The 26,029-nt window shown below is 43.0% G+C and overlaps 3 protein-coding genes across 6 annotated transcripts; all 3 read left to right on the top strand.

The window, feature by feature from the left end:
• Positions 1–1,739: 1,739 nt before the first annotated feature.
• tmc8 (transmembrane channel-like 8) lies at positions 1,740–14,517 on the top strand. Its single transcript, XM_056281091.1, has 17 exons — positions 1,740–2,027; positions 4,680–4,929; positions 5,087–5,235; positions 5,340–5,474; positions 5,567–5,619; positions 5,709–5,848; positions 5,966–6,113; positions 6,792–6,965; positions 8,062–8,213; positions 8,305–8,374; positions 8,631–8,740; positions 8,933–9,119; positions 9,940–10,070; positions 12,336–12,491; positions 13,354–13,432; positions 13,647–13,761; positions 13,848–14,517. Exons 1-16 carry the CDS (start codon positions 1,985–1,987, stop codon positions 13,758–13,760), a joined length of 2,091 nt encoding a protein of 696 aa, XP_056137066.1. The 5' UTR covers positions 1,740–1,984; the 3' UTR covers position 13,761; positions 13,848–14,517.
• A 90-nt stretch (positions 14,518–14,607) lies between these two features.
• Positions 14,608–19,827, top strand: LOC130113479 (Fc receptor-like protein 5). 4 transcript variants are annotated; one of them, XM_056281093.1, is made up of 11 exons: positions 14,608–14,683; positions 14,794–14,820; positions 15,648–15,923; positions 16,167–16,463; positions 16,606–16,878; positions 17,036–17,371; positions 17,516–17,575; positions 18,577–18,687; positions 18,874–18,901; positions 18,997–19,091; positions 19,532–19,827. In XM_056281093.1, the coding sequence occupies exons 1-10, from the start codon at positions 14,653–14,655 to the stop codon at positions 19,073–19,075; spliced, it is 1,518 nt and encodes a 505-aa protein (XP_056137068.1). In that variant the 5' UTR covers positions 14,608–14,652; the 3' UTR covers positions 19,076–19,091; positions 19,532–19,827. The 4 variants fall into 4 exon arrangements, 2 of the variants coding, with proteins under 2 accessions (XP_056137068.1, XP_056137069.1); XR_008810296.1 differs by lacking the exon at positions 18,874–18,901; XR_008810297.1 differs by lacking the exons at positions 18,997–19,091; positions 19,532–19,827 and adding an exon at positions 17,690–17,968 and having other exon boundaries at positions 18,874–18,891.
• A 208-nt stretch (positions 19,828–20,035) lies between these two features.
• On the top strand, positions 20,036–25,867 carry si:dkey-93h22.7 (Fc receptor-like protein 5). The gene is made up of 13 exons (XM_056281092.1): positions 20,036–20,313; positions 20,511–20,537; positions 20,652–20,778; positions 20,918–21,099; positions 21,315–21,504; positions 21,779–21,885; positions 23,403–23,675; positions 23,780–24,088; positions 24,255–24,356; positions 24,514–24,541; positions 24,642–24,690; positions 24,860–24,925; positions 25,733–25,867. Exons 1-13 carry the CDS (start codon positions 20,283–20,285, stop codon positions 25,799–25,801), a joined length of 1,560 nt encoding a protein of 519 aa, XP_056137067.1. The 5' UTR covers positions 20,036–20,282; the 3' UTR covers positions 25,802–25,867.
• The last annotated feature ends 162 nt before the right edge of the window (positions 25,868–26,029 follow it).

Raw genomic sequence — 26,029 nt, forward strand, 5'->3', positions numbered from 1 at the left:
CGTCTCAGCCTGGCATGTCTAGCAGGAGGTGTGTGTGTATCTGGCTGTAGTGCAGGTGTGTGTGTGTCTAAGTGTGATGCAAGTGTAGTGTCATGGTCACTGTGACTTAGATTGATGTCGCCAGTTGTCACATGGGGGGGGGGGGGGTCGTTTTGTTGTTGTCAGTTCTGGTTTGTTCTGGCCGGTGTATGAATATGAGTACTTCTAGGGTTGTGCAGTGTTTGGGGAACGGGAGCTGTGATCGAAAGAGATTTCTATCTCTCATTCTCTATGCTAACTCGCCACGATATGTATCGCTGGGAAGAAGTATAAACAGGCATGAAAATGAAATGAAAAGAAGTCCCAGCTGGGTTCACCAGTTACAAATTGGTTACAGAAGTTACACCAGCCCTTCACCTCCACTCCCTTCTCCCTCTGCTCACAGGTATCTGGCCACACAGTCCATCATGATCTGGAATTTTGCTCACAGATTCTCCCTAAGCCAGATAGATAACAATGGTTATGAACTTTTTTGGGTGCAGTGGGTGAATCATAAAATGTTGCCATCAACATGACAGGATGCAGAAACCGATGTACAGAATTGACTTCTGTACTTACTGCTTCTGCTCCTTTGCAGATGAGTTGCTTATTGTTGTGGTTGGGTGGGTGGTGAGACAGTTCCTAAATGACTGCTGCCTGTAATCACACGGAAACCTGTAGTAAGTATATCTTGGAAACCATTGGCATGAGTATGTGTTCACAAGATTCTTATGCAAAGTTGGGTTGTTATGAAATGCATTTCAAAATATGGATATCTAAAAGAAAATTGCTGACTGAGACCAAATGTACCTGATGAAAAAGGGTCAAATGTTGGCGGATAGTCTGTCAATATATTGAAAGGGGGGAAAAAAGGGTTAAAAGGGGCAGGTTATTACACATCACTACATGTTAGTTATCCAGTCGTTTGCAATGGTTACAGTTGGAGGAGGAGTTGCATTCTGTAATTTCGAGAAATTGGGTTATCTAGCCTCATCTTGTGGATTTTCTAGACAATGCAATCCAAAGCAAATGGACAAAGAACTTTTTTTCTTTATCAAATTTGGGTAATCCACTTAGACAGCACACAGTCAAGTATCACATTTTGAAAGTTACATTCCTGCCCTGGACAAATGACCAGGACAAAGTGCATTTTGTACACAGGTGTACCCTTGCCACCGGCAACAAAAATTGTCCAGTCCACAGCTCGGTGCTGCCCTAATCCATCAGCCCATCCTTTACCCAAGTCCAATGAACTCTACTCTTTGCAGAAGCGCAGGCCTAAAAAACTGCAGTGCCGCACATCCCTTTCAGCCCAATGACTATGAATGTGTTCTATCTATCGATCGATCGATCGATCGATCGATCGATCTATCTATCTATCTATCTATCTATCTATCTATCTATCTATCTATCTATCTATCTATCTATCTATCTATCTATCTATCTATCTATCTATCTATCTATCTATCTATCTATCTATCTATCTGTCTATCTGTCTATCTGTCTATCTGTCTGTCTGTCTGTCTGTCTGTCTGTCTGTGTGCTTGCATTTGTGTGTGCCTATTGCGTTTCAACCACCAACGCGACATCTGTTTCTGCATCCTGTCATGTGATTTCCTGAGACCTGTCAGAGGAAACTGCAGGCAGTTTGTTTTCACAGATCTAGCATCAGTTTCAACTGCCAGAATGTGAACTGTACACAAATGGCCAAACGGGCAATGCCAATCTGACATCAGTTTTCAGGAGTGATGTTAAATCATCATCAAAGGATAAAACAAGACTTGATGCGGAACTAACTTGTTTCATGCAGTCATCTTATGAGCCTAAATTGTTTGTGTAGTTGTGTAAGCTGCACTGCAAGTCTTTAGTGAGTAGTTTATCAATATTTATTTATTTTATGTGAGCCAGTTTAGGTTTCGGTTTAGGTTGTTATTTATGTGACTAAAAAGAAGTGCTGGACAGAAACATGGAGGAGCATAAAACTGTCAACTTCACGAGACTCCTATCAGGTAGGTGAAAACAATAATGTGCCTGTTTATATAACCATTGTTACAGTGTATGAACAAGCAGTGTACGAACAGTGTACGAACAAGCAAACAAGCAAGCAAGCAAAATTTTATTTATATAGCACTTTTAAAAACATGCAGTTACAACGTGCTTTACACACTACACACAAAAAACAAATAAATACATAAAATAAATTGAATGATTATAAAAACATGGCATTGGGGGTAAGAGACCAAGCTAAAAAATGAAACACAACAGAAGTCAGGGGTGGGAATCTAAAAAGGCTTGCCTGAAAAGATGGGTTTTTAGAAGCCGCTTAAAACAGTCCAAAGATTCAGCGAATCTAATGGATTGGGAGAGATTATTCCAGAGGTTTGGGGCCAAGACTGCAAAGGTGGGGTCACCTTTTGTTTTGCAGTTGGAGTGAGGAATGGATAAAAGACCGAGGTTTGAGGATCGGAGTGGTCAGGAAGTGGAATGAGGAATGAGAAAATCAGAAATGTAACTGGGGAGAAGATCATGCAGTGCTTTAAATGTAATCAATAAGATCTTATAGATTATTCTGAATTTTACGGGAAGCCAATGGAGGGATGCAAGATATGGGACCTACAGCTAGTTCTGGTTAGTAGTCTAGCAGCTGCATTCTGAACCAGCTGTAGATGATTTAAAGTAGCTTGGTTGAGGCCAGAGTAGAGGGAGTTACAGTAATCTAGACGGAAGAAAATGAAACTGAATTAAATGCGAACAAGAGGGTGTCTTGCAGCGTCTTTTGTTCTACATTGTGTGTGTGTGTGTGTGTGTGTGTGTGTGTGTGTGTGTGTGTGTGTGTGTGTGTGTGTGTGTGTGTGTGTGTGTGTGTGTGTGTGTGTGTGTGTGTTTATCTGTGTGTATGTGTGTGAATTTGTATGCGTAAATTTAAGTAACAACTCAACTCCAACTTCAACTCCATCAACCCACTCAAACTCTTTACCATACTCTTGGATATGAACATTGACCCAGCCATATGCCACTGGATTCGGAGCTTCGTGTGGAACAGGCCACAGAGGATGAAGGTTAACAACCTAACCTCACTCCCTCTTACCCTCAGTACAGGTGCTCCTCAGGGCTGTGTTCTCTCCCCCTGGGCTCTTCTGACTTTACACCCCCCCCCCCCACTTTACATCCATGGACAGTTCTGTGAAAATAATAAAATACGCAGACAACACAACCATTGTAGGCCTCTTCTCCAACAATGATGAAACCAAGTACCACACTGAAGTAGACCAAGCTGAACCTTGGTGCACAAACAACGACCTTCTGCTTAATACAGCCAGAATCCAAGAACTCATTATTGACTTCCGATACATGCTGAATCAAAAACACCCATACAAATGAATGGAGACTCCATCCCTCGACTCTTTTAAATTCATTGGAACACGCATCAGCAATAACCTGAAGTGGAAAATTAACACAGAAAACATCATTGCAAAAGCTCAACAATGGCTTTACTTTCTTAGGCAGCTTAAAAAATACCGGATCAAACAGCAATTTCTTGTTCTGTAATACTCAGCCATTATCAATTCCATCATAACATCTTCTATTACAGTATGGTACAGCGGCAAGGACAGTCAAACACGGAAGAAACTGCAGCGGATTGTCAACAATGCATCCAAAATCATATGCAACCCACTCCCCTCAGTTGAATCTCTATATACTAACCGGACTGTTAGGCAAGCAAAGAAGATAATCTCCGAACCCTCACATCCTGCTCATTACGTCTTCCAGCTCCTTCCCTCAGGGAGGCGCTACAGGTCACTGTCCACTATGACTAAACTCTTCACAAACAGTTTTTTCTCCTAGCCATCAGGACTATGAATTCCTCCCTAAAATCCCCTCCTCGCACACCATTGGCATGCATACGATCATTCCGCTAATTGTGTATATTATGTTTGTTTCTGTTATTGTGTAACTGTATTGTTCATAATATGTGGAGTGTTTGCCGTTGTCCATTTATATATTGTACTGCAGAGTTTAATATGTACTGAAAACAAATTCCACTGGCCTTGGTCGTGTGGCTAATAAAACCAATCTAATCTAATCTAATCTAATCTAATTTAACGGGACACACTTAAAATCCCATACTGATAGATACCTTTACTGTTTTTCTTCTTTTAGAAGAATAATGTTAATTGCGTGCTGCCAAATGAATCAAAGCAAATCAAATCAATTTTATTTGTATAGCCCAATATCAAAAATTACAAATTTGCCTCAGTGGGCTTAACAGCAACACAACATCCTGCCCTTAGACCCTCTCATCGGATAAGGAACAACTCCCTAAAAAAAAAAACCTTTAGCAGGGAAAAAAAACAGGACGAAACCTCAGGGAGAGCAACAGAGGAGGGATATCTCTCCCAAGATGAATGAATGAAGTGAGAAAGCCACTAAACATCAGTGGCTCTTTGTGTTCTTTGTGGATTCGCTTCTTCTTATTCAATGTGAAATTGAAGTGATCTTGTTACATCATGTCTTCCCTCTGTTCCATCGAATTACAATAGCCTTCCATTTTCATACTGAAATTGTGATATCTGTTTGTCTATACGTCATTCTCTGCCTGCCTATTTTTTCTTTGGATCGGTAAGTTTTTGTGTGTGTTTCTCAATTTACTCTACTTGCAGATGAGAGTGGGAGTTCCATCTTGTCTGAGGAATCATATGTCTACTATCAGACAGAGATCTTTGACCAGTTGCCTAGTTCCAAGGCCGCCAGGCCCCAGCAGAGCAGACAAGAGGACTGGGAAGCCTGCAAGACCCCAAGGGGAAGCCAGGAGCTAGAGAACATTGTCCTGTTAAGAGGGTTCAGAGACAAGGTCTCTCATCTGCCGCCCAGATGTCTTCCAACGTGTATGCAGCAGAAGAGAGAAGTCAGGTGAGAGAACTTAATAATTACAACTTCAACACATTGCAAACAGCCTTTGCATTGCCTTTGGTTTCTTTTAGTGAATGCATTTGTGTGGAGAATGTTTCACAATGTACAAAGCAAGAGCACATACATAAGACACCCTGTTTACACACCCATGAATTAGAGATGCAAGGAAGCTGGAAATATGCAGTATTGGTAGTTGGGAAGCTTGGAGGCGAAGTCGGAATATCAACAGGAGGAGAGTGTGGGCACATCTTAGAAGGCTTATATCAGGGCTGTTGCCTTGGAAACTCACTCTGCACATCATTGAAGGTGAGAAAGGCCTACATATTTCAGGATAACCCACATAAGCTTATATGTCTCTGACTGAGGCCAGCCACTGACAAATTCCTGCATTCACCACCATATTTTTACAGGTAGATTTGGTGGCGGTGTAAAGGCTTATTTTGTCTTCCTGAGATATTTGTTGTTCTTGAACCTCCTACACTGTGTGCTCATATGGGCTTTCATTCTGGGGCCTACCACGTTTTACGGCAGAGGAAACATTATCGGTGAGTGGGCTGTAACAGCAGATTGCATGATGTAAACAAATGTTGCACTCCTTAAAGATACACAGTGTTGTTGATTCTCTTTGTGTTTCAAGATTCTCTGCGCTTTGAAGGCAATGACTCAGTTTTGGACTTTTTCCTTGGATCGGTAAGTTTTTGTGTTTGTACGTGTGTGTGTGTGTGTGTGTGTGTGTGTGTGTGTGTGTATTATGTATTGGTATCCTCTCTTTTCTCCAGGGCTTCTTGGAACGTTCTCCAGTGTTCTATAAGTTCTACACACTGGGTTCCTTGAATTTGACATGCTTAAATACACCTCTACTCTTCCTCGGTGGAATCCTGATCATCTTGTTCCTCAGTCTTATTATGGTGGTCCGCAGGTCAGAACAAAAATGATTGACAAGTCGTGCTAAATAAACAAAAGATGTGATGTTTTAACAACATCGCAGCTCATTTCAAAATCAGGGTAAATCAGTTATTGTAATTGTGTCCCTCAGGACAATGGTTGGCTTTAAGCACAGTTGGCTGCTAGGGAACCATTACAGTGTGAATGTGAGTTATAAGATCTTCTGTGGCTGGGACTTTGCTATCCAGGATCCTGCTACTGCCGGTCTCAAACGCAGCTTCATCAGAAATGACCTCAAGGTAAGGGAGGACAAATACTGTACCTGCATGCTTATACAACACTCATGTAGGCACATGGATGCTTACATGCATGTATGAGCCTGTTCGTATGCACACACATTAACATTAATGTTAAAAAATAGGTGAGTACGGGCGTCTGGGTAGCATGGCGGTCTATTCCATTGCCTACCAACATGGGGATCGCCAGTTCGAATCCCCATGTTCCCTCTGGCTTGGTCGGGTGTCCCTCCAGACATAATTGGCCGTGTCTGCGGGTGGGAAGCCGGATGTGGGTATGTGTCCTGGTAGCTGTGCCTCCTCTGGTCGGTTGGGGCACCTGTTCAGGGGGGAAGGGGAACTGGGGGGAATAGTGTGATCCTCCCACACGCTACGTCCCCCTGGTGAAACTCCTCACTGTCAGGTGAAAAGAAGCTCCCGGTGACTCCTCGTCTATTGGAGGAAGCATGTGGTAGCCTGCAGCCCTCCCCGGATCGGCAGAGGGGGTGGAGCAGTGACTGGGACGGCTTGGAAGAGTGGGGTAATTGGCAAAGTACAACTGGGGAGAAAAAGGGGGTTAAAAATAGGTGAGCACAGCACAAGGGGTATATCTTGAATTTTGGACAATGGTTGATATAGTTTCACCATTTACCTTTCACAAAACAGACCCTCTGCATGTTCCTCTGTCTCTGTCCATCTAAGTTGTATGTGGAGGATCGGAGGTTCTACCTGCGTGAGGGTGAGAGGACCCTCACTGAGTGGGTGCTTCTCTACCTGCTGAGGATTATCCTAAACTTGGTAGTTCTGTCTCTGCTGGGTGGAGCCTTCTTCCTCATCTTCTTTGCCTCTAAAACAGCTCAGGCTTGTGACCAGAAGGTGAGATTTTTATGCACCAGACTGAACTTTTGACGATATGTCATGATTATGAAAACAGATGTTGCAAAAGGAATATTTACTTACAAGATAAACATTTTGAATACAATACACAGATGGGAGACAAATTAAAGGAAAAACCTAAATGCTTGACCCCTACAGTGAGGGGGTCCAGGGGCTCTGTTGTGCTGTGGGGGGCATTTTCCTGCCATGGTTTGGGTCCACTTGTCCCCTTAGAGGGAAGGGTCACTACAAATCAATACAAAGTTATTCTGAGTGATCACCTTTATCATATGATGAAACATCTCTATCCTGATGAGTCTCTTCCAAGAGGACAATGCCCCCATCCACATCTTATGAGGGCTCACTGAATGGTCTGATGAGTATGAAAATGATGTAAACCATATGCTATGGCCTTCACAGTCACTAGAGCTCAACCCAGTTGAGATTTTAGACCGACGTGTTAGACAGCACTGTCCACCACCACCATCAAAACACCAAAACAGGGAATATGTTTTAGAAAAATGGTGTCCATCCCTCCAGTAGAGTTCAGAGACTTGTGAAACCTATGACAAGGAGCACTGAAGCTGTTCTGGAGGCTCATGGTGGACCAACACCTTACAAAGACACTTTATGTTGGCTTTACCTTTAACCTGTCACCAGTCTGTTCATCTCTTTCTCTCTGTCTGTCTCTCTCTGTTTCTCTCATCCAGCTCTTTATTTTCTTCTTTTTTCGTGGTGGCCCAGTGGTTAGCACTTTTGCCTCACATCAAAAAGGTCCTGGGTTCGAACCACAGGCCATCCCAGGTCTTTTCCGTATGGAGTTTGCATGTTCTCTCCATGTTTGTGTGGATTTCCTGCGGGTGTTCCAGTTTCTCCCCACCATCAAAGACATGCATGTTAGGGTTAACACTCCTGTCTGTGCCCCTGACCAAGGCAATGACAAAGAACTGGAGTCGGTCCCCGGGCACTGCACTGTGGCTGCCCACTGCTCCAAGTGTGTATGTATAGAGGATGGATTAAATGCAGAGAATGAACTTCATTGTATGTCTGTACAGTGACAATAAAGTATCTTCATCTTCTCTATCTTCTCTCCTAGATCTGGCTCCACTGGTGGAGCAGTCTGTTCTTCCAGTACCTCCCCCCCTTTGTCATCACCTCAGTCAACCTGATTCTTCCTCAGATCTTCCGGAAGATCTCATCTTTTGAAGATTATTCTCTTGCCATGCAGGTCAACATGACCCTGGTGAGGTAAGCACATTCAAACCCATGCACATACACATACGTTCATATTCACCGAATGCCCCACCCGACCAACCACTCCGCATCTCTTTTTCTGAAGGAGCATCTTCCTGAAGCTGGGCTCTCTAGGGATCTACCTGTTCTTTCTCCTTAAACCCTATAAGCAAACGGTGAGTTAAGAATGGCCAAAACCTCAGGTTAAAGATCTCAGGGGAGCATCGATATTATTTCTAATTCTTTATATATACCACTGTCATACAGGCTATGCTAGTACATCTGTGTATTAAATTAACAAAGTATACTGTATTGTCTGAGTTAAAATGTTCAAGATTGAGATGGGAATATTGATGCCAGCCAGATACGTCATAGCTAAGCTTCCCTTCCCTTTGAACTGTGAGCATAATGGCTTTTTCTCGGATGTTTTAGGTTTTCTCGCAGTGTTGGGAGAACCAGTTTGGGAGAGCGATGTACAAGCTTTGTATATTTGACTTCCTGGCCAGTTTGTGCAAGACCTTCCTCTTGATCTACCCCAGGATGTTGGTTTGCTTCAAATACATCAACATTTTCTTTCTTTGTCGCTCTTTGGATGGAATTGAATGATAAGACCAAGCGATTTTCTCCCCTATGCCTATTTCAATGTAACAGCAGGAAACCTAGTATACAAGGCAGAGTTTGGTTGTGTCCAAAACCTCTGGACTTTCCAAGAAAATTGCATCAATTTCTCACAGGTTGCTGCAGAGGAGGTACCCGTCATCCTGGCTGACACGATTATTAGGGAAACAACGCTTCCTGATACCTTTCAACGTGCTTGATCTGGTGCACAGTCAGACCATTTCCTGGGTGGGGGTTTACTACTGCCCTCTGCTGCCTTTCATTGAGGCAGTCAAACTGGTGGCGACATTCTACATGAAGAAGGTTGGCTAATGTCATGTAACGTCATGCAAATTGATTAAAGCTGTAATCCGTGATTTCCTAGAGCTGTCCCTCCCTCTGGCAGCGAGAACTACAAACAAAGTGTAGAAGTCATTGTCGCTTATGTGCCATTAGCTCAGCAATAAACTGTTCCCATCCTTGTATTTGTGGCACCCTCAGACCAAAGCTAACGCAGGCAATCTAATGTATGACAAACTACATCAAACTATAACACTGTTGTGCAGTATTATCGATTGTAGAATTGGTAGATGACCTGTTCATGACCTTTTAATGTTTGCCGCTTCACCAGTGTTTGTCCTACCCACTCAAAAATCTCAACCTGAGGTACATATATGGAGCGTGTCCCCAACCATGGAAAATGTGCCAGTTAGCATCGTGTAATCTGTCTTCATGGTCCAGATGGATAAAGTAACTATTTATCAATAGAGAAAAAAATCCCAGTTTACACCTTTGTTTTCTCCCTCACTGTACAGTTTTCTCTCTGGTCTCTGTACCCAAACTTGCATTAATGTTACATATTGCTCTCTGTGGCTCTCTCCTTCCAACAATCAGGCAGCTCTTGTGGGTTTGTAAGTTTTTCTTCTGTCTTCTGACTCACTTTCTTTCTTTCTTTCTTTCTCTCTCTAGCTCTCTCCCTGTCTCTCGCTCTCATTATCCATCTCTCTTCCTCTCTCTCTCGCTCTCTCTCTGTTTGTCTTTCTCTGCTGTCTCTGTCTTTCTATCTCTCTCTGTCTATTTCACTCTCTCTGTCCATCTAGCTACCCCGCCCCCCTCATTGTTCTCTCATTGTTCTCTAACCCAGATCACTGTTCTGCGGGCCTGTGTTCCGGAACACAGAATGTTCCGTTCCTCCAGTTCCTCGTTCCTGTTCCACTTCATGTTACTGCTGGGTCTCCTGATGGCTGCGGTAACGCTGGGCTTCAGCCTCTACCAGTAAGAACCCACAAAAAGGCAGATAGCAAGAACAGAATAATACAGCGCTGTTGTTTTGCTGAATTGCTGCACAATATGTACAAACCCAACTCAGAAAAAGTTGGGACGGTATGGAAAATGCAAATAAAAAAGAAAGCAGTGATTTCTAAATTTACTTCGACTTGTATTTCATTACAGATATACATCCATTCCTGCCATTCAGGCCTAACACAGTCCAAAAAAAAAAAAGAAGTTGGGATGGGGGCAATTTAGGGCTAGTAAAGAGGTAAAATTATTTAATAATGATGTGATTTGAAACTGGCGATGTCAACAGGTGATTGTAATCATGATTTGGTGCAAAAGCAGCTTCCAGGAAAGGCCTTGTCCTCTAGGAGCAAAGATAGACCAAGGATTGCCAGTTTTCCAACAAATGCATGAGAAAAATATTAACATGTTTAAAAACAATGTTCCTCAAAGAAAGATAGGAAAGGATTTGGACAGTTCACCCTCTACAGTGCATAACATCATTAAAAGAGTCAAAGGATCTGGAGGAATTTCAGTGCGTAAAGGGCAAGGGCACAAGCCTAAACTGAATAGCCATGTTATCCAAGCCCGCAGACAAGCATGCATCAAGAACCATCATTCATCTATAAGTGATATAACTACATGGGCTACTGATTACTTTGGCAAATCTTGGTCAAGCACGACAATACGTAGTTACATCCACAAATGCCAGTTAAAAAAGGAAGCCTTATGTTAACCATTTCAGCGGCATGGTGTTATGTTGTGTTATGTTGTCATGTTAACCTTGGCGGCATGGTGGCCCAGTAGTTAGCGCTGTCACCTCACAGCTGGATTTTCTCCGGGTGCTCTGCTTTCCCCCCATCATCAAAAACACATGCATGTTAGGGTTAATACTCCTGTCTGTGCCCTTGACCGAGGCATGGCAAGATGAATTGGAGTTGGTCCCCGGGTGCTGCACAGCGGCTGCCTACTGCTCCTAGCTACACCGCTAGGATTGGTTGAACGCAGAGCGTAATTTCCCTACGGGGATCAATAAAGTATCCCCCCCAAAAAAAGATAAAAAAATGTCCAGAAGCGCGGTTGACATCTCTCGACTCAGAAGCATCTGGGATGGACCATCACACAGTGGAAATGTGTATTGTGGTCAGACGAATCAGTATTTCAGGTCTTTTTTTGGAAGAAATTGATGCCATGTGCTCTGGACCAAAGATGAAAAGGACCATCCAGACTGTTACCATCAACAAGTCCAAAAGTCAGGGTCTGTCATGGTATGGGGTTGTGTCAATGCTATTGGCAAAGGTAACTTACACTTCTGTGATGGCACCATTAATGCTGAAAAGTACATAGAGATTCTGAAGCAACATTATGCTACCTACAAGATGACATCATTTCCAGGGACTCCCATGCATATTTCAACAAAACAATGCAAAACTACATCCTGCACACATTACAAAGGCATGGATGCAGAAGAAGAGGGTGTGGTGCTGAACTGGCTTGCCTGCGGTCTCGACCTCTCCCCAAAAGAGAATGTGTGGTGCCTTTTGAAATGCAAAATCCGACAACAAAGACCCCGTACTGTTGCACACCTTAAGACTTGTTTGCAGGAAGAATGGAACAGAATTATACCTGAAATGTTTCATCACTTGGTGTCTTCAGTCCCTAAAGTCCCCCTTCAGTCCCTTTGTGCTGTTTGTTTTGTGCTGCGGTAGTACAGTATATCTACGGTGTTATGTGCACCATGCTCATTTATATATTTTGTTCTTTTTTCTTATTTTATCTGTTATTTCTATTTGTTTCTATTTTTCTGTTTTCTTGTTGTCTTTTATCTTGTTAGTTTTTAGATGTTTTTTTTTTCCTTGCTAGAGCGTGAGTGTCTGTAATAGAACCCAATTTCCTCTTGGGGATGAATAAAGTATTCTGATTCTGATTCTAAACACACTTAAGTGTTGTGAAAAGGAATGGCAAAGCAGGAAATGCTTTACTGTCCCAACTTGTGTTGAAATATGTTGCAAGAATCAAAATTGAAATGTGTTTATTTGGAAAAAAACAATAAAATTCACGAGGTAAAACATCAAATAATGTGCTGTTGCATTGTTTTCAATGTGTTTTTTTTATTGTTTTAATTCAACATACCTTGCCAGCTTTTTCTGATTAGGGGTAGTACCTTGGCTCTACTCGAGGTGGGGGGGAGACTGATAAGATCCTGCTCTGCTTATTTAAAGCCCCTCTTTTCATCTCCCTCCGTTTCTCCCCTTTACCCAGGTTCTCCCCATCGTCTACCTGTGGTCCATTCGGTGGTGGGGCCAGTGTATTCAATGTAACGGCAGCGTGTGTGAACAGCCTTCCCAGACCAGCCCAGAGCACTCTTCAATACCTGGCCTCTGAAGCCTTTGCCCTGCCGCTCATACTGGCTGAAATGTAAGCGTTAACACTGACATGCATGCACTTGCACACAAAGACACTAGAATTACACTCCCTGACTGCACATCCTGGTGCAAAGTATTGTCCTCAGGGGAGAGCAAATAATTTATTTGGATTTCCAGTGTGTTTGATCCTTCCAGTTTGTTTAAAGTCAACACTACTCCAGATCTTTTTGCTGTTTGTTTTAACTTTGAGCCCTTTTTGTTTCTTTTTTTTTGTTGAACGGACCAGACAACCTACTCATGTTGACTAAAAATGAGTTGTCAAATAGAAATGAAAATGTATGGGGCATCCGGGTAGCGTAGCGGTCTATTCCGTTGCCTACCAACAAGGGGATTGGTGGTTTGAATCCTCGTGTTACCTCCGGCTTGGTCAGGCGTCACAATTGGCCGTGTCTGTGAGTGGAAAGCCAGATGTGGGTATGTGTCCTGGTCACTGCACTAGTGCCTCCTCTGCTTGGTCGGGGCGCCTGTTCGGGAGGGGGGGACTGGGGGGAATAGCGTGATTCTCCCATGCGCTACGTCCCCCTGGCAAAACTCCTCACTGTCAGGTGAAAAGAAGCAGCTGGTGACTCCACATGTATCGGAGGAGGCATGTGGTAGTCTGCAGCCCTACCCGGATTGGCAGAGTGGGTGGAGCAGCGATGGGGATGGCTCGGAAGAGTTGGAGAATTGGCCAAGTACAATTGGGGAGAGATGGGGGGGGGGGGGGGGGACAAATCCAAAAAAGAAATGAAAATGAACTGTGGGAAAAAAAGTTACTCAAAAGAAAATGTTTGAATTGGCCATGCAATACATGGGACATCTTAGCATGGAATCTCTGTGTGTCTAATGAAATATCCCACATCCTGTTTCCCCAGTGTGATTTTAACTTCATATGTGTCCCGGGGACGAGCTAATCAGAGGGCCATTGAAAGACTGAAAGATATACTGGTCATGGTGGGTCACAACTGTTAATAAATAAGTGTTATACAAAGTGCAGTTAAGTAGACTCTTGTGGCTGAAGCATTGAAATTGGTATCTATCAGTGTCACTTTCCCATTCTGTCTAAATGCACATATATTGTGCATATGTGTGTGAATATGTTTGTGTGTGAGAGCGTGTATGCCCATTTTGGTACATGTGTCTAGAAATATGTTTTGTCCCTTAACAGAGCAGCTCAGATAAGCGTTTTCTGGTGAAACAACATGCTACGATATTGAAAGCTCAAAGGAAGACACAAAAAAAACTTGCAGCAAACATGGTGGAAAACAGCCCTGTGGAATAATGTGAGTGTTTCCCTTAACACATCTACTTGGCATTTATCAGGGCACGTCCGTTCCTATTCTAACTACAACACATCCTTGGATTTCAGATGTAGCACATTACATCCATCTGTCTGTCTGCTGACGCCCTTTGCAAACGACAGCTTTGGTTGGAAACAGGAAGCCCAAGAAAGAGAAAAGTTTCAGACCCCCCCCCCCCCCCCCCCACACACACACACACACACACACACTGTCTTGGAAGATGGTGGGGGGAAGTTTTCTGTAAATGACAGTTTTGGATATGAAAGGATGTCACGTTTTCATTTACGTCATGTATATAGATAATATAAGACATACTGTGTGCAATAGATTAAGACATTGACAATTTGCAGCCTTCCTTTATTTTTTTTACTTTATCATTTTCTTCTGCTCCCAGACTGCATGTTCATTGATTTAGGTACAACTGTTATTCATGCGAAGGGAAATTACAATTTTACTCTCAAAGGCCTCGGCCAAGGTAGGATGTGTGGATGCTGTTTTATTTAAAAAAGCAATTATGGATAGATAAAAAAAATGTGCGCATTTTCTTTTCTTTTCTTTCCATTGTTGCTTATAATATTTCTTCTATTTAAGACAAGATTTGTAATCAACTATATCTTTTATTTCCTCAATGAATATTTTTGCCTGATTAACATTTCGCGTTTGGGGGCATCTGTATTATATTTTTTTTTCACATAAACCAGAGTGTCATGTTTAACTGGTCTGCAAAGATAATTAAAGTGAAGCTATGAATACATACTTAGTTCGTTATCTGTTTGTAGCACGTGTGGAACACCCCTATCACTTAGGTACTCTTGGCCAAAATGCAAAAGCTAACCAGAGAAACCATGTTAGTAATGAGTACAGAGCACCGCTATGACGGCAAAACAGATATTACATTTTTTGGGTAAGTTAAAAAAAAAACTCTCCGAGTGCCACTAAATCCTCCCATGGACTAATATCACTCTTATTGTACTCTTATTGTGTGTGTTCATGTGTGTGTGTGTGTTTTTCCAGTTTTGACAAGCCTGGTCTTCAAGATAAGTAAGTTCATTAAGGTGGTATTGAAGAAATGAAATGCAAATACATTTTTTACGACACAGAACTTTTTGAAAACTGTAACGTTGGTGCGGGGAGGTGTAACTGGTATTTTGGGAAGCTGGTATACTGTTAAGAAAGTGCCATCATTTGACAATGTACAAAGGTTTAGAGAACAAAAAGGTAAAAAATGTCTTTCACCTTGTGCCCCGAAACACTAATATTTTTAAATATCACATTTCTTTAATATGCATGCATTTTGGACTGTCTTTTTCTACTGAAAAACAAATGTAAGTATAAAAGGTTGAATTCAATTTTTGTTATTTTTCTCTTTTTAAAAGCACTCCCCCCTTTTCAGCCCCTCCCAGCCAAGCTTGTTTTATATACGTCATCGGACACATTTACATCCAACCAATTGGATCAATCCATTGAAATATGAAACCCCACCCACCCGTACCACCAACCCCTGCCAGTACCTGTCACTCATGAAAATCAACTCATGAATATTAATGCAACTAAACTAAACTCTTACAGTTCTTGAGCCGATGAGAACTGTCATGGATTTTTTTAAAAACAGTAAAACACAATATTAGTCATTTACAATTGTTATTGAATATTTTATTATGCTGTGTTCAAGGTTTTTAGACACCAGAAGTTAAATGGGATGACTGAAATTAGTCCGACTTAAAAGGTTCAATATTTTTAGTTTGTAAACTTAGTTCATCCGCATACCCTCCAAACTGTTTATATCGTTCATCCAAGACTGCTTCCAAATTCAGATCACCCAGTGCATAAACTGGAGGGCTCTTACCAAACTGCTTTTCATCCTGTAGGTGGATCACACTCCCTTCAACCAGTGTTGACTGGTCCACACATGGCCATCCTGGGTTCAAAGGTAGCTTTCCAATGCAAAGCACCTGACTCCTCAAAACAAGTCACCTATGAGCTTTTGAGGGACAGAAACATCCATATTGACACGAAAACTGATCAACGAGGAGGCCAAACAGCAAGTTTCATGTTGAAGGTTTCTTTGGAGGGGTCATACCACTGCAAGGTGACAACAGAGGGAAACACTGGAGTCAGCAACAGTATTAGGCTCCAAGTAGTGAGTAAGTAACATAACCTATGTACAGGGAGGAAGAGTAAGATAGAGAAAAAGTTAAAGGAGTGAGGATTAAAAAAAAAGACATAGCGTAGAAGTGACATGTCATGCTGCACGGTACATGAATGCACACTCTGGACAATCTTACTACACCTCTAATGTTCCACATAGCTTGCTGGAAACTTGAAATTCCTCAAATTTAAGTCTTCCTCTCATCTCCAACATGCTTTCATTCATACCTTCTTTTTAGTCCCTGTCTCAGGAACCAGCGTGACCTCTGACCCTTACCCCCCTGTTCTATACGAGGGCTCGCGACTTGTCCTGAGCTGTGTTGTCACCAAGGGCTCCCACCTTTCCTACACCTGGTTCTTCAACAGGAGGGAAGTGACACCTTCAACCCAAAACTGGCTGCGCCTCCCTGGGAACAAGTTAATTGTGGAAGAAGTTTCTTCTGAGAACGCCGGAATCTATTCTTGCTTGGCTGGGACCAAGATAATGGAAAATAGTATGGTCTCAAGTAGTAGGGAACTTCAGGTTGTTGTTAAAGGTAAAATCAAAACACTGTAAAAATACTACTTTAAAAAAAAAAACAAAGAAAAAAAACCCACACCAAGTACATTTATGAAGAGGTACTGCGCACAAGTAAAAACGAGTAGGTGATTTCTCTGTTCTTTCTTCTTATTCACCAGGCTACTTTTCAACACCAAAGATCTCTTTCACCATCTCTAAAGACGGCAACAATTACAGTGGGAATGTGACATGCTGGTCATCAAGAGGAAGCCCCCCAGTCACGTTTGACCTTATACTGGATGACAAGGAAACGGGCTCCATTGAGGCCACTGAGTCCCTGGCAGCCTGGTTTAATGTTCCTTTGGTTCCTGGGCGGGACATGGGCGTAGCTCAGTGTCGGATTAGGAGTGAGGTGCAGCAGTTGATGAGTGAGCCCCTGACTCTGGAAGTAGGTAAGAGCCATTCAGACAGGAAAGGCTTAAGCATAACACATTGTGTTATGCTTAAGTGTTTTTATGGGTCATGAGCCATAATGATGGAGAATGTCTTGCTTTTATTCTGACCTTTTCACCACTTCCTCTTTATCTATCTGCCACGCTCTCATTTCAGTCCCAGTTGGTGGCCACATAAAAGTGGAAGTTGAATATCTCTACACAGCTGACTCCAAAATGGCTGCTGCCAGACTAAACTGTTGCCTAAGCAGAGGAACCTTCCCTTCATTCTCCTGGCTCTTCAATAGCTCTCACCTTCCCACTGAGACCCACACCCCATCTCAGAAACAGTCGCTCTTTTCTCACCACCATACTTTCACTGACCAGATGCATACCCTTATCCTCACCAAGCAGGGTCCTGAGGATTCTGGGTATTACCAATGCCGCGCAAGAGACAGCTATGACGATTCATCCCCCTGGGTAGAGAGTGCAGCTGTGCTGGTCCAAATGACAGGTGAGATTGTGAAGACATGAGTTCTGCAAAAATATGGACACTTGGGATCTTCAGCTTAACTGTGCATGTGAGACATGCACTGCCAGAAATCTCCCTTTCCAGGCTTTTGGCTTTCTTTTCTACATACTTTTTTTTTAACTCTAGATCAAACAAGAACAGTAACTCCATGCTTTGAGAACATCCTAATATCTCCCAATGCAACAGGCTAGTATAAACAAAACCAAATATTTCCTTAACTTATTGATAGACCATATGTATATGCACGATCTGATATCCCTGTGTTGAGGTTGTTCCCACAATATCTTAATGTTGCTCCAGGACCATCATTAAAATGAACCAATCGGGGTGTCCAAGTAGCGTGGTGGTCTATTCCGTTGCCCGCCAACATGGGGATCCATCCATCCATCCTGCTCTCAGGGTCGCAGGGATGCTGGAGCCTATCCCAGCAGTCATTGGCCAGCAGGCAGGGAGACACCCTGGACAGGCCGTCAGTCCATCACAGGGCCAAGGATCGTTGGTTCGAATCCCGGTGTTACCTCTGGCTTGGTCGGGCGTCCCTACAGACACAATTGGCCATGTATGCGGGGGGAGCTGGATGTGAGTGTGTGTCCTGGTCACTGCACCAGTGCCTCCGCTGGTTGGCTGGGGCACCTGTTTGGGGGGAGGGGGAACTGGGGGGAACAGCGTGATCCTCCCACGTGCTACGTCCCCCTGGCAAAACTCCTCACTGTCAGGTGAAAAGAAGCGGCTAGTGACTCCACATGTATTGGAGGAGGCATCCCTCCCTGGGATCGGCAAGGGGTGTGGAGCAGCAACTGGGACAGCTTGGAAGAGTAGAGTAATTGGCCGAATACAATGGGGGTGGGGGGGACCAATCACGGTGTAGTGACGTTGTGCCTTTGTGACATGGGCAAAAAGACTGGAAAAATACCAAAGCTAACCTAACCTCAACCTCAACCTCAACCTAACCTTAACCTTACACTTACACCTTACTGTAACCTTAACCTAACCAATAGCTAACCCACAACCTAACCCCACAACTGTCTTTTTCACCGATTCACAAAGGCATGACAATCCAACAACATGATTCATCCATTGCAATGATGGTCCTGGACCAACATTAATTATGATGTTGTAAGAACAACAACGTGGTGATATCATATACACCATATGGGTACAGTTGACTTGTCTGTTTTCTTTCACAGAAGCTACTCTGGCCAACATAGAGGTCATTACCATTGGATTCTGCTGTTTCCTGCTACTGGCCTTGGTAGGAGGCATGGTCTGTGTAATGAGGAGGTCTCCCCACCAGCAAGGTGTGTTTCTGTGTGTGTTTGCTAGAAAGAGCGTAACAAAACTTCCTTAATTCTTTCCTTTATAAAAAAAAACAAAACAAAAACAAAACAAAACAGAGGTCAGTCTGTCTATTTGTCTGTCTGGTTGTCTGCCACTCTCTCTCTCTCTTCACTTTATGTCACCTGACTGCAAATTTATTTCTTTAGCTAATGTTGGCATCGGTGAAACGACGAGGTAAGCTTTGTTTCACAGAGTCACTCAACTATCAATTCCATGACTCAAAGCACCCAGAGATTGTTCTAAAAAATGTCTGTATCTTCCCCAACCAGCTCAGGTGCATATCCTCTGTCTGTAACCACCTCGTTTTCTGAGGGCGAGCTGGGCGATAGACAAATCCTGCATGGATAGTGATGTCCAAAATCAGGTATAAGGGCCTGAAGAATTTTCACTATGTGTGATATTCCCCATATACACAGTTTTTTAGCACTGATTAAACATAGAATATTGTCTTTGTCTCAAAAAAATGGTGCATAAAAGAATATGAAAAATTGGTTTGATTTCCTGCTGAAAACTGTGTTTCACTGTCTTTTTCCATGGCCCTGTTGTTTTCCACAATTTCTCTAAGTCCTAGACTGATAAAACAAATGTATAGTAATTTTCAGTAATATTATTATTATTATTATTAGTAGTAGTAGTAGTAGTAGTAGTAATAGTAATAGTAGTAGTAGTTTGAGGTGCCCATAGGAACACTGAAATAAATAATTATAATTGTACCTACCATCCATCCATCCATTCATCCACCCACACATACATACTCTATGTATACATACTGTTCATACATACTGTTCTCCCCCTCTGTTTCAGAACGTGGACATCACCGTAAGACATGTTGCCACTAAAGCAAGAAACCTCAGATCGCAAAGACCACTTCCTCTTGAAATTTCTCAACGTTCTCTTATGAAATTTACAGCCATTTCTGTTGCTCTGTTGCAATTGCAATAACTGCTTTGCTCCACCTGCTAATTATGTGCAAATTGATGGAGCCATTGCCATCAGCTGAAAATTGTGGCCATTAAGTCTTTGTTGCAAAATTGCACTGCACAACAAAACTACTGTATTCAGCTGTGCATTTTATGTCAAACAATAAAGTCACATTTGAGAAGCTCTCTGATCGCCTTTTGTTATAGCAATGATAGCAATTGCTGCCTGAAAACAACTAATTTTTCACTCCTCAGTATCGCCAATTTTAAGATACCTAAAATGTTCACAATAGACATTTCAAACTGTTATAACAACATCCACATTGATTGCATGTGTGAAAGAATGAGTCCCAATAAGTTTAAAGAAGAGGGAGGGTGTACACACTCTTCCACTATCAGTTCCTTGCACATGTCTCAAAATTTGGGCATGTGTGAGTGTTGAACTGTTTCTTTCGTTTGCAGTATATCAATCTTTAGTTCAAAACTGTCAAACGTCTGCCAAACTGCCATTAGAAACCGCGCAGCGTAATCAGAAATACTTATTTGGAGCGACTACTTCTGCAACATTTAATAAAATTTTTTGTTTTTTTACATTTTCATTCAGTCAGGATTCCTTCACTGACTGAAAAAAAGACATGTGTTTTTTAGTAGCTGTGATAGTACTGGGTAAGATATTCTATACAAATGTTGATTTACATTAGTACTGAATACATGAATATATATTAGTATAATACAATATAATTAAAATATATATACGAATATGTTATATATGAATAATTGTTTGTTGACGCTTGATATCTATATGTGATTCACATTTTGAATGTTTTTTTAAGCTTTACATTTGTTTGTTTTTTTCTTGCTAGGATTGCCCTATTGTGCCAAGGAGGCTTGTAAGTTAGCTGGACTCTTTCTTTGTGTGCTTAACTGTAAACGTGTGTATAGTACATGCATGAATTTGTACCCTGCTATTCTGTTAGATGAAATTGTGTGCATGTTTTTGCCAGGTGCCTCACCTCTAGGGGACCCATTGCTAGATGGCCCTGATGTAGCTTTAGTGGGGGCGATTGAGAGTTTTAATTGCCAGGTGTTGACCTACCCAAAAGACGAGCCCATCCTACTGCAGCTGTTCAAGTAGGTGTCAAGCTGAAATCTAAGACGTGGACTGTAATATGTCAATTAATGACAGCCCAAACCCCCGTGAATATGATTCAGGCCCTCCAATGTATGCCCATGGGCTAGTTAACTCCCTCTTCGTATCAACATATTCTAGGAAGGGTGATCGCTCCAACTTGCTGGCAGAATACACTTCCATAGCCGGAGGGATAGGGGCTTTACCCTTGATCGTCGAAGCTAGCCATGATGGTGACTTGGAGTGTGTGGCCAGTGTGCAAAACAGCTCTGCAATATCAGCCAATATCACTGTCAGCAAACCTCACCATTTCAAAGTGATCGGTGAGTGTTCATATTACCAAGAATATGTATGTTATGCAGTTTATGCTGTACATAGCTCCTCTACAGCAGGCGAAGAAAAAAAAAAGGACACTATAGGAAATTATCCTTCTGTTTTTTTTTAATTTTTAAAAAAAATATATTTTCTAACTGAAAGATCTTTAGGAGGAAGTGTCATTTAAACTGTGTATGGTCTGATGTTTTGACCCATCCTGCAGAGCCTGTGACTGGGGTGGAGGTTGCAGTCTCGTCAGGTTCAACAGAGCTTTATGAGGGAACGAAGCTGGAGCTGCGTTGTGGTGTGACCCATGGGACACATGTCACCTACAGGTGGTCAGTGAATGGCCAGCCTGTTACTCCATCTCTTTTCCCCCTTCAAGCAGATGACAAACTCTTCATCATCAATAGGTCAGTGGAGCTCAGCTCAATCTGGTGTATTTGCGTTATGGACGGCATAATATTTCAGCAGATATCAGAGCAGGACTAATACCTGCGCACGGTGTATATCTGGTTGCATCGCTAGATCAGGAAAGAGAACAACTCCTGTGTGAAAAACGATGCGTACCATGAATGATTTTTCTTTGTGCAGATCTTCGGGATGGCTTTGGAAATGTTTAACTTTATTTAGGAGATAATATTGTGTAAGAGTTTCAGCTCTAACGATTACATTTCCCATCCATAGAACCACTCCTCAAGACAGTGGGCAATACATATGTGTTGCCATCAACCAATTCAACGAGACAATGGTCTACATCGCCCACAGTGAAGCATTACTCATCATGGTCAAAGGTTAGCTGTCATCCTCTAGATAAGCCATCAATATCCAATTTTGACCCCCCCCCCCCCACACACACACAAACACAGTCGCAACCAGTCAGTGCTGGCCCCAATGCAAGATGGTCAAAGCAGACTCCAGTTGCTCATCACAATCAGATGTAACAACATCATGTCAGTAGCGAATGAAAGAAGTGAAAGCATGCGGCTTTAAAATGAACAACGACAGCAAAATGCACTGCACAGTTGACGGCTAAATGAAATGATTGCTAGGAAAACAGACCGCCGTGCTATATGTTTGTGTTTATTTAGATCCCCATTAGCTGTTACTCTTCCTGGGGTCCACATTAAAAATTTCCTACAACAACATCCACATGCTTTCATATGCATGCATACATAAGAAGAGGAGTCATAATAGAGCACTATAACAGATGACAACATTATTCTTGTCTGAGCATAGGCCTTATAAACACAAAACACACGTGTGTAGGTTGATTGTTAGTCAAATAATTAATAGGTAAATAAGATCTACTTACATCATAGACGCACTCTCCGGGCTTTTTGCTTGGCAGAGTCGTGACACTTGGCTAGCTTGCTAACTCTTCTGTGTGGATTTTGCTAAGCAGTAGTACGCATGTCCATAATTACGTGTGGGCACACTTTGCAATTTCCCCCTCCTTTTCTCCTCGGCCAATTACCCCACTCTTCCGAGTCTTGCCGGTCAATGCCTCACCTCCTCTGCCGATCCGGGAGGGCTGCAGACTACCGTGTCTTGCCTAGAAGTACTGTGGGATTCATAACGCTTCTTTGATACATGTAGAGTCGCCAGCCGTTTCTTCAGGTGATCCGTCTCACCTGACAGTGAGGAGTTTCGCCAAGGGGACATAGCGCACACGGGAGGATCACGCTATTCCCTCCAGTTCCCCCTCCCCCCTGAACAGGCGCCTCGACTGACCAGAGGAGGCGCTAGTGCAGCGACCAGGACACACCCATATCCAGCTTCCCACCTGCAGACACGGCCAACTGTGTCTGTAGGGATGCCCTACCAACCCGGAGGTAACACGGGGATTCGAACCGGTGATTCCCGTGTTGGTAGGCAACGGAATAGACCGCTACACTACCCGAACATACTGTAGACTCAGTGCTTGTGTTGAGATCTTTGACGAGATAAAGAGGGGTCTGTGTGTGCAGGCCCTAAACTGTTGCGGGCCCCAATATAGCTGCATTACCTGCTTATATGGTAGTTTTGCCTTTGCACATAAGCTACCCAGATTTCGGCGTTCAAAACCACAGTAGCCGTGCTGAATGTTTATGTTGGCGTTTTGATGTTTGAATTTGTTTGTCTTGCTTGTTTTGATAAGTTGTGTTCAGTCATATCACTGCATGTTACAAGTCAAGAATCACACTGACACTGCTGATCACACAGCACCCTCAGAGGTCACCAAAAAAAAAAAATTCATAGATCCTATTCCCTTCGGTTTGAGGAGTGAGTGTATTGTGTTCACCTGTATTTCTCTAACCTGCTTCCTCAGAGGTGGTTTCCAATCCTGATATCTCATTCACTGTCTTAAAGAGGGACTCCCAGAATGTCTCTGCCGTGGTCAACTGTCAGTCAGCCAGGGGAACGCCGCCCATAACGTTTTTGCTGTACAACAGCACGGAATTAGTGTCCAGTATGACAGTAGAGGAGCAGGATGCTAACTTTACTGTTCCAGTGGTTTTGGACCAGCATATGGGATGCTTCCAGTGCCATGCAGAGAATGGAGATAGGACTGCGTATAGTCGATTGATCCCCTTGGAAGTTGGTAGGTACACTATGAGAGTCTGTCGACAGTTGATGATATTATAGACATGCTGACTTGTCAGAATATTTTTTTCTCATCCAGTGCTTCCTTGATGATCCCAACAGTAACAGTCGGCGGGCCTGTGACAATGCGTTATGACTACGACGTTGGAGAAAACTTTGCTGTGGTCAGCCTGATGTTACACTGCAAGGCAGCAAAGGGATCCCATCTTCAGTACCAGTGGTTTATGAACACAACCCTTCTAGAGAAGCAGGGGACGTTTTACAGGGTATTTCACCACCGGCCTACAGGAGAGTCTAGACTACAGCTCTCCGTGGGAAGGAGCAGTGCAGGGACGTACCACTGCGAAGTGTCGGACAGCTTTGACAGCACCACCGTGATAAAGAGTGTAAAGTGGCACTTGGATGAAGACGGTACTGCTGGTTTATCACTATCTATTTATCTATAACGGTCACCTACCAAACGTCCCCTCATACGATGGTTTGCATATCTTTGTGATGTCAAGTGTTTTGATTTTGCTTTTCTTTTTTTCTTTTTTTTAACCTCTTCCTCCTCCTCCTCCTCCTCCTCTTATTCCAGCACTGAATCGTCTCCCTGACTCCGTGGTTGCGGTTGTTTTCGGCTGCTTCTTCTTCTTGGTAGCCTTCGTATCGGGCTGCTGTTGTGTCGGATTGGTGCATAGTGAGTGCAGCTCTAAACCGCACAGCACACATTATGCTGTTCACTACACCCCTCTCCTATCTGCCCCACCCCCTATTTTTTTATTATTACTATCCGCTAACTCTAATGTGTCAACTCTAAAAATCTCGGCATGGTCATTTTCTTTCCTTGTCTTCAGGGCGAAAGCGGTATGGTGAAATATCTCAGTAAGTTATTGACCAAACCACAACAACTGCCGCACTTCTGTAATTTTGCTCTTGCCCGACCAGCTTAACATGTGGTACTCGGTTTATTCTTCTTTCTCAGGCGGTACCTGGACATGAAAAGTATGGTGGTCGCTTATGAAGATGAGCTGGTGAGTCAATGCCCTCGATACCACAAATCATTCAAAAATCCTTGGATGCCACGAACACTTGTCGCAGCATCCCTCTTGTCACACCCTTGTGAGGAAGGGCCCGCGATCACATTAATTTATAGCCATATTCTACCACTTCACATACAACCGAACCTTCCCTTTCTCTTAGGATTTGGGAGAGTACGAAGAAAACATTGATGCGGTGCGAGAAGCTATAATAGACGATTCTGATCAGGTAAGGCCAATGTTTTACTCAATGAATTAATCAGCTTAGTGAGCATAAACTGGGCCGGTTGGACAACACTGAGGCCACTTACAGGAAAGAGTAAAGCTGGCTGTTCTTCCTTAGCAGATTTCGGTCCTTCACTGTATGCAGTAGGCTACTGCAGATGTTTTATCAGTCCTCAGTGGCCAAGCAGCATAGCGTTTTATGGAGTCGTGTGCGTTGGGGAGGGGTGCCAAGGGTGGGTGAAACTGGCAGGCTCCACCAACTGGAAAGTAAACCAGTTCTGTTGTAGGCAATGAACTGGACAGTTTGGAGGCAGTTGGGGAGAGGCGGATGAGGAGTAAAATCAATTCCATCTTGGAAAATTCCTCTCACCACCCCCTCCACAAGGGAATGTGGAGGATGGGGAGCACCTCCGGCAAGAGGTCCCATCCACCCCAGGCGCTCCTTTGTGCCAAAGGCCATCAGGATACTGTTGTACAACAACAGTGGCTGAACACCCCCACCCCAATTCCGGAACCACACAACTTTTAGTCTAGTCTCACACACTAGAGCTTTTAATGTAATTTATTACTATAATTTATTGTATTATCCATTGCTATAATTGATACCATTGTATGACCACTGCATTGTTATGATACTGTTAGTTTTAGTACTTGTATGCTTGTTTTGATTCTCTTGTCTTTTGTTCTTTTAATCCTCTGCTGCTGTCACCACTATTTCTCTGCCTGAGAATTAATAAAACTAGTCTAATCTAAATGCAAGCAATAAAACTCAATCTCTTTCTCTTGCTTTTGTCCATCATCCTGTTGACAGGTGTCAATAGCGTCAGCAGATGAGTGGTCACCGTTCGGGGAGCTGGAGGATCACCCGGGGGAGTTCTGATGAGTCCATTTGTCCTGTCAATCAAAGGAGAATTATTATTTTTTTCAATAAAACTGTTAGTCCTTGATGCGTTTGCCCTTGCTCATTCTTCTTGTTCGGGTTGTATTCAAAATCATTCCGTGTGGAGGTTTTCGGAGAGGGGGGGGGTTATTTTTGTGGCGATGACAGTCAAAGGGCAAACTGATCGCTGCACGCAACTCAACTCCGCCTATCCGACGCGCATAAGAG

The sequence above is a fragment of the Lampris incognitus genome, chromosome 5 (genome assembly GCF_029633865.1).
Source record: "Lampris incognitus isolate fLamInc1 chromosome 5, fLamInc1.hap2, whole genome shotgun sequence".
NCBI classification, from domain to species: domain Eukaryota; kingdom Metazoa; phylum Chordata; class Actinopteri; order Lampriformes; family Lampridae; genus Lampris; species Lampris incognitus.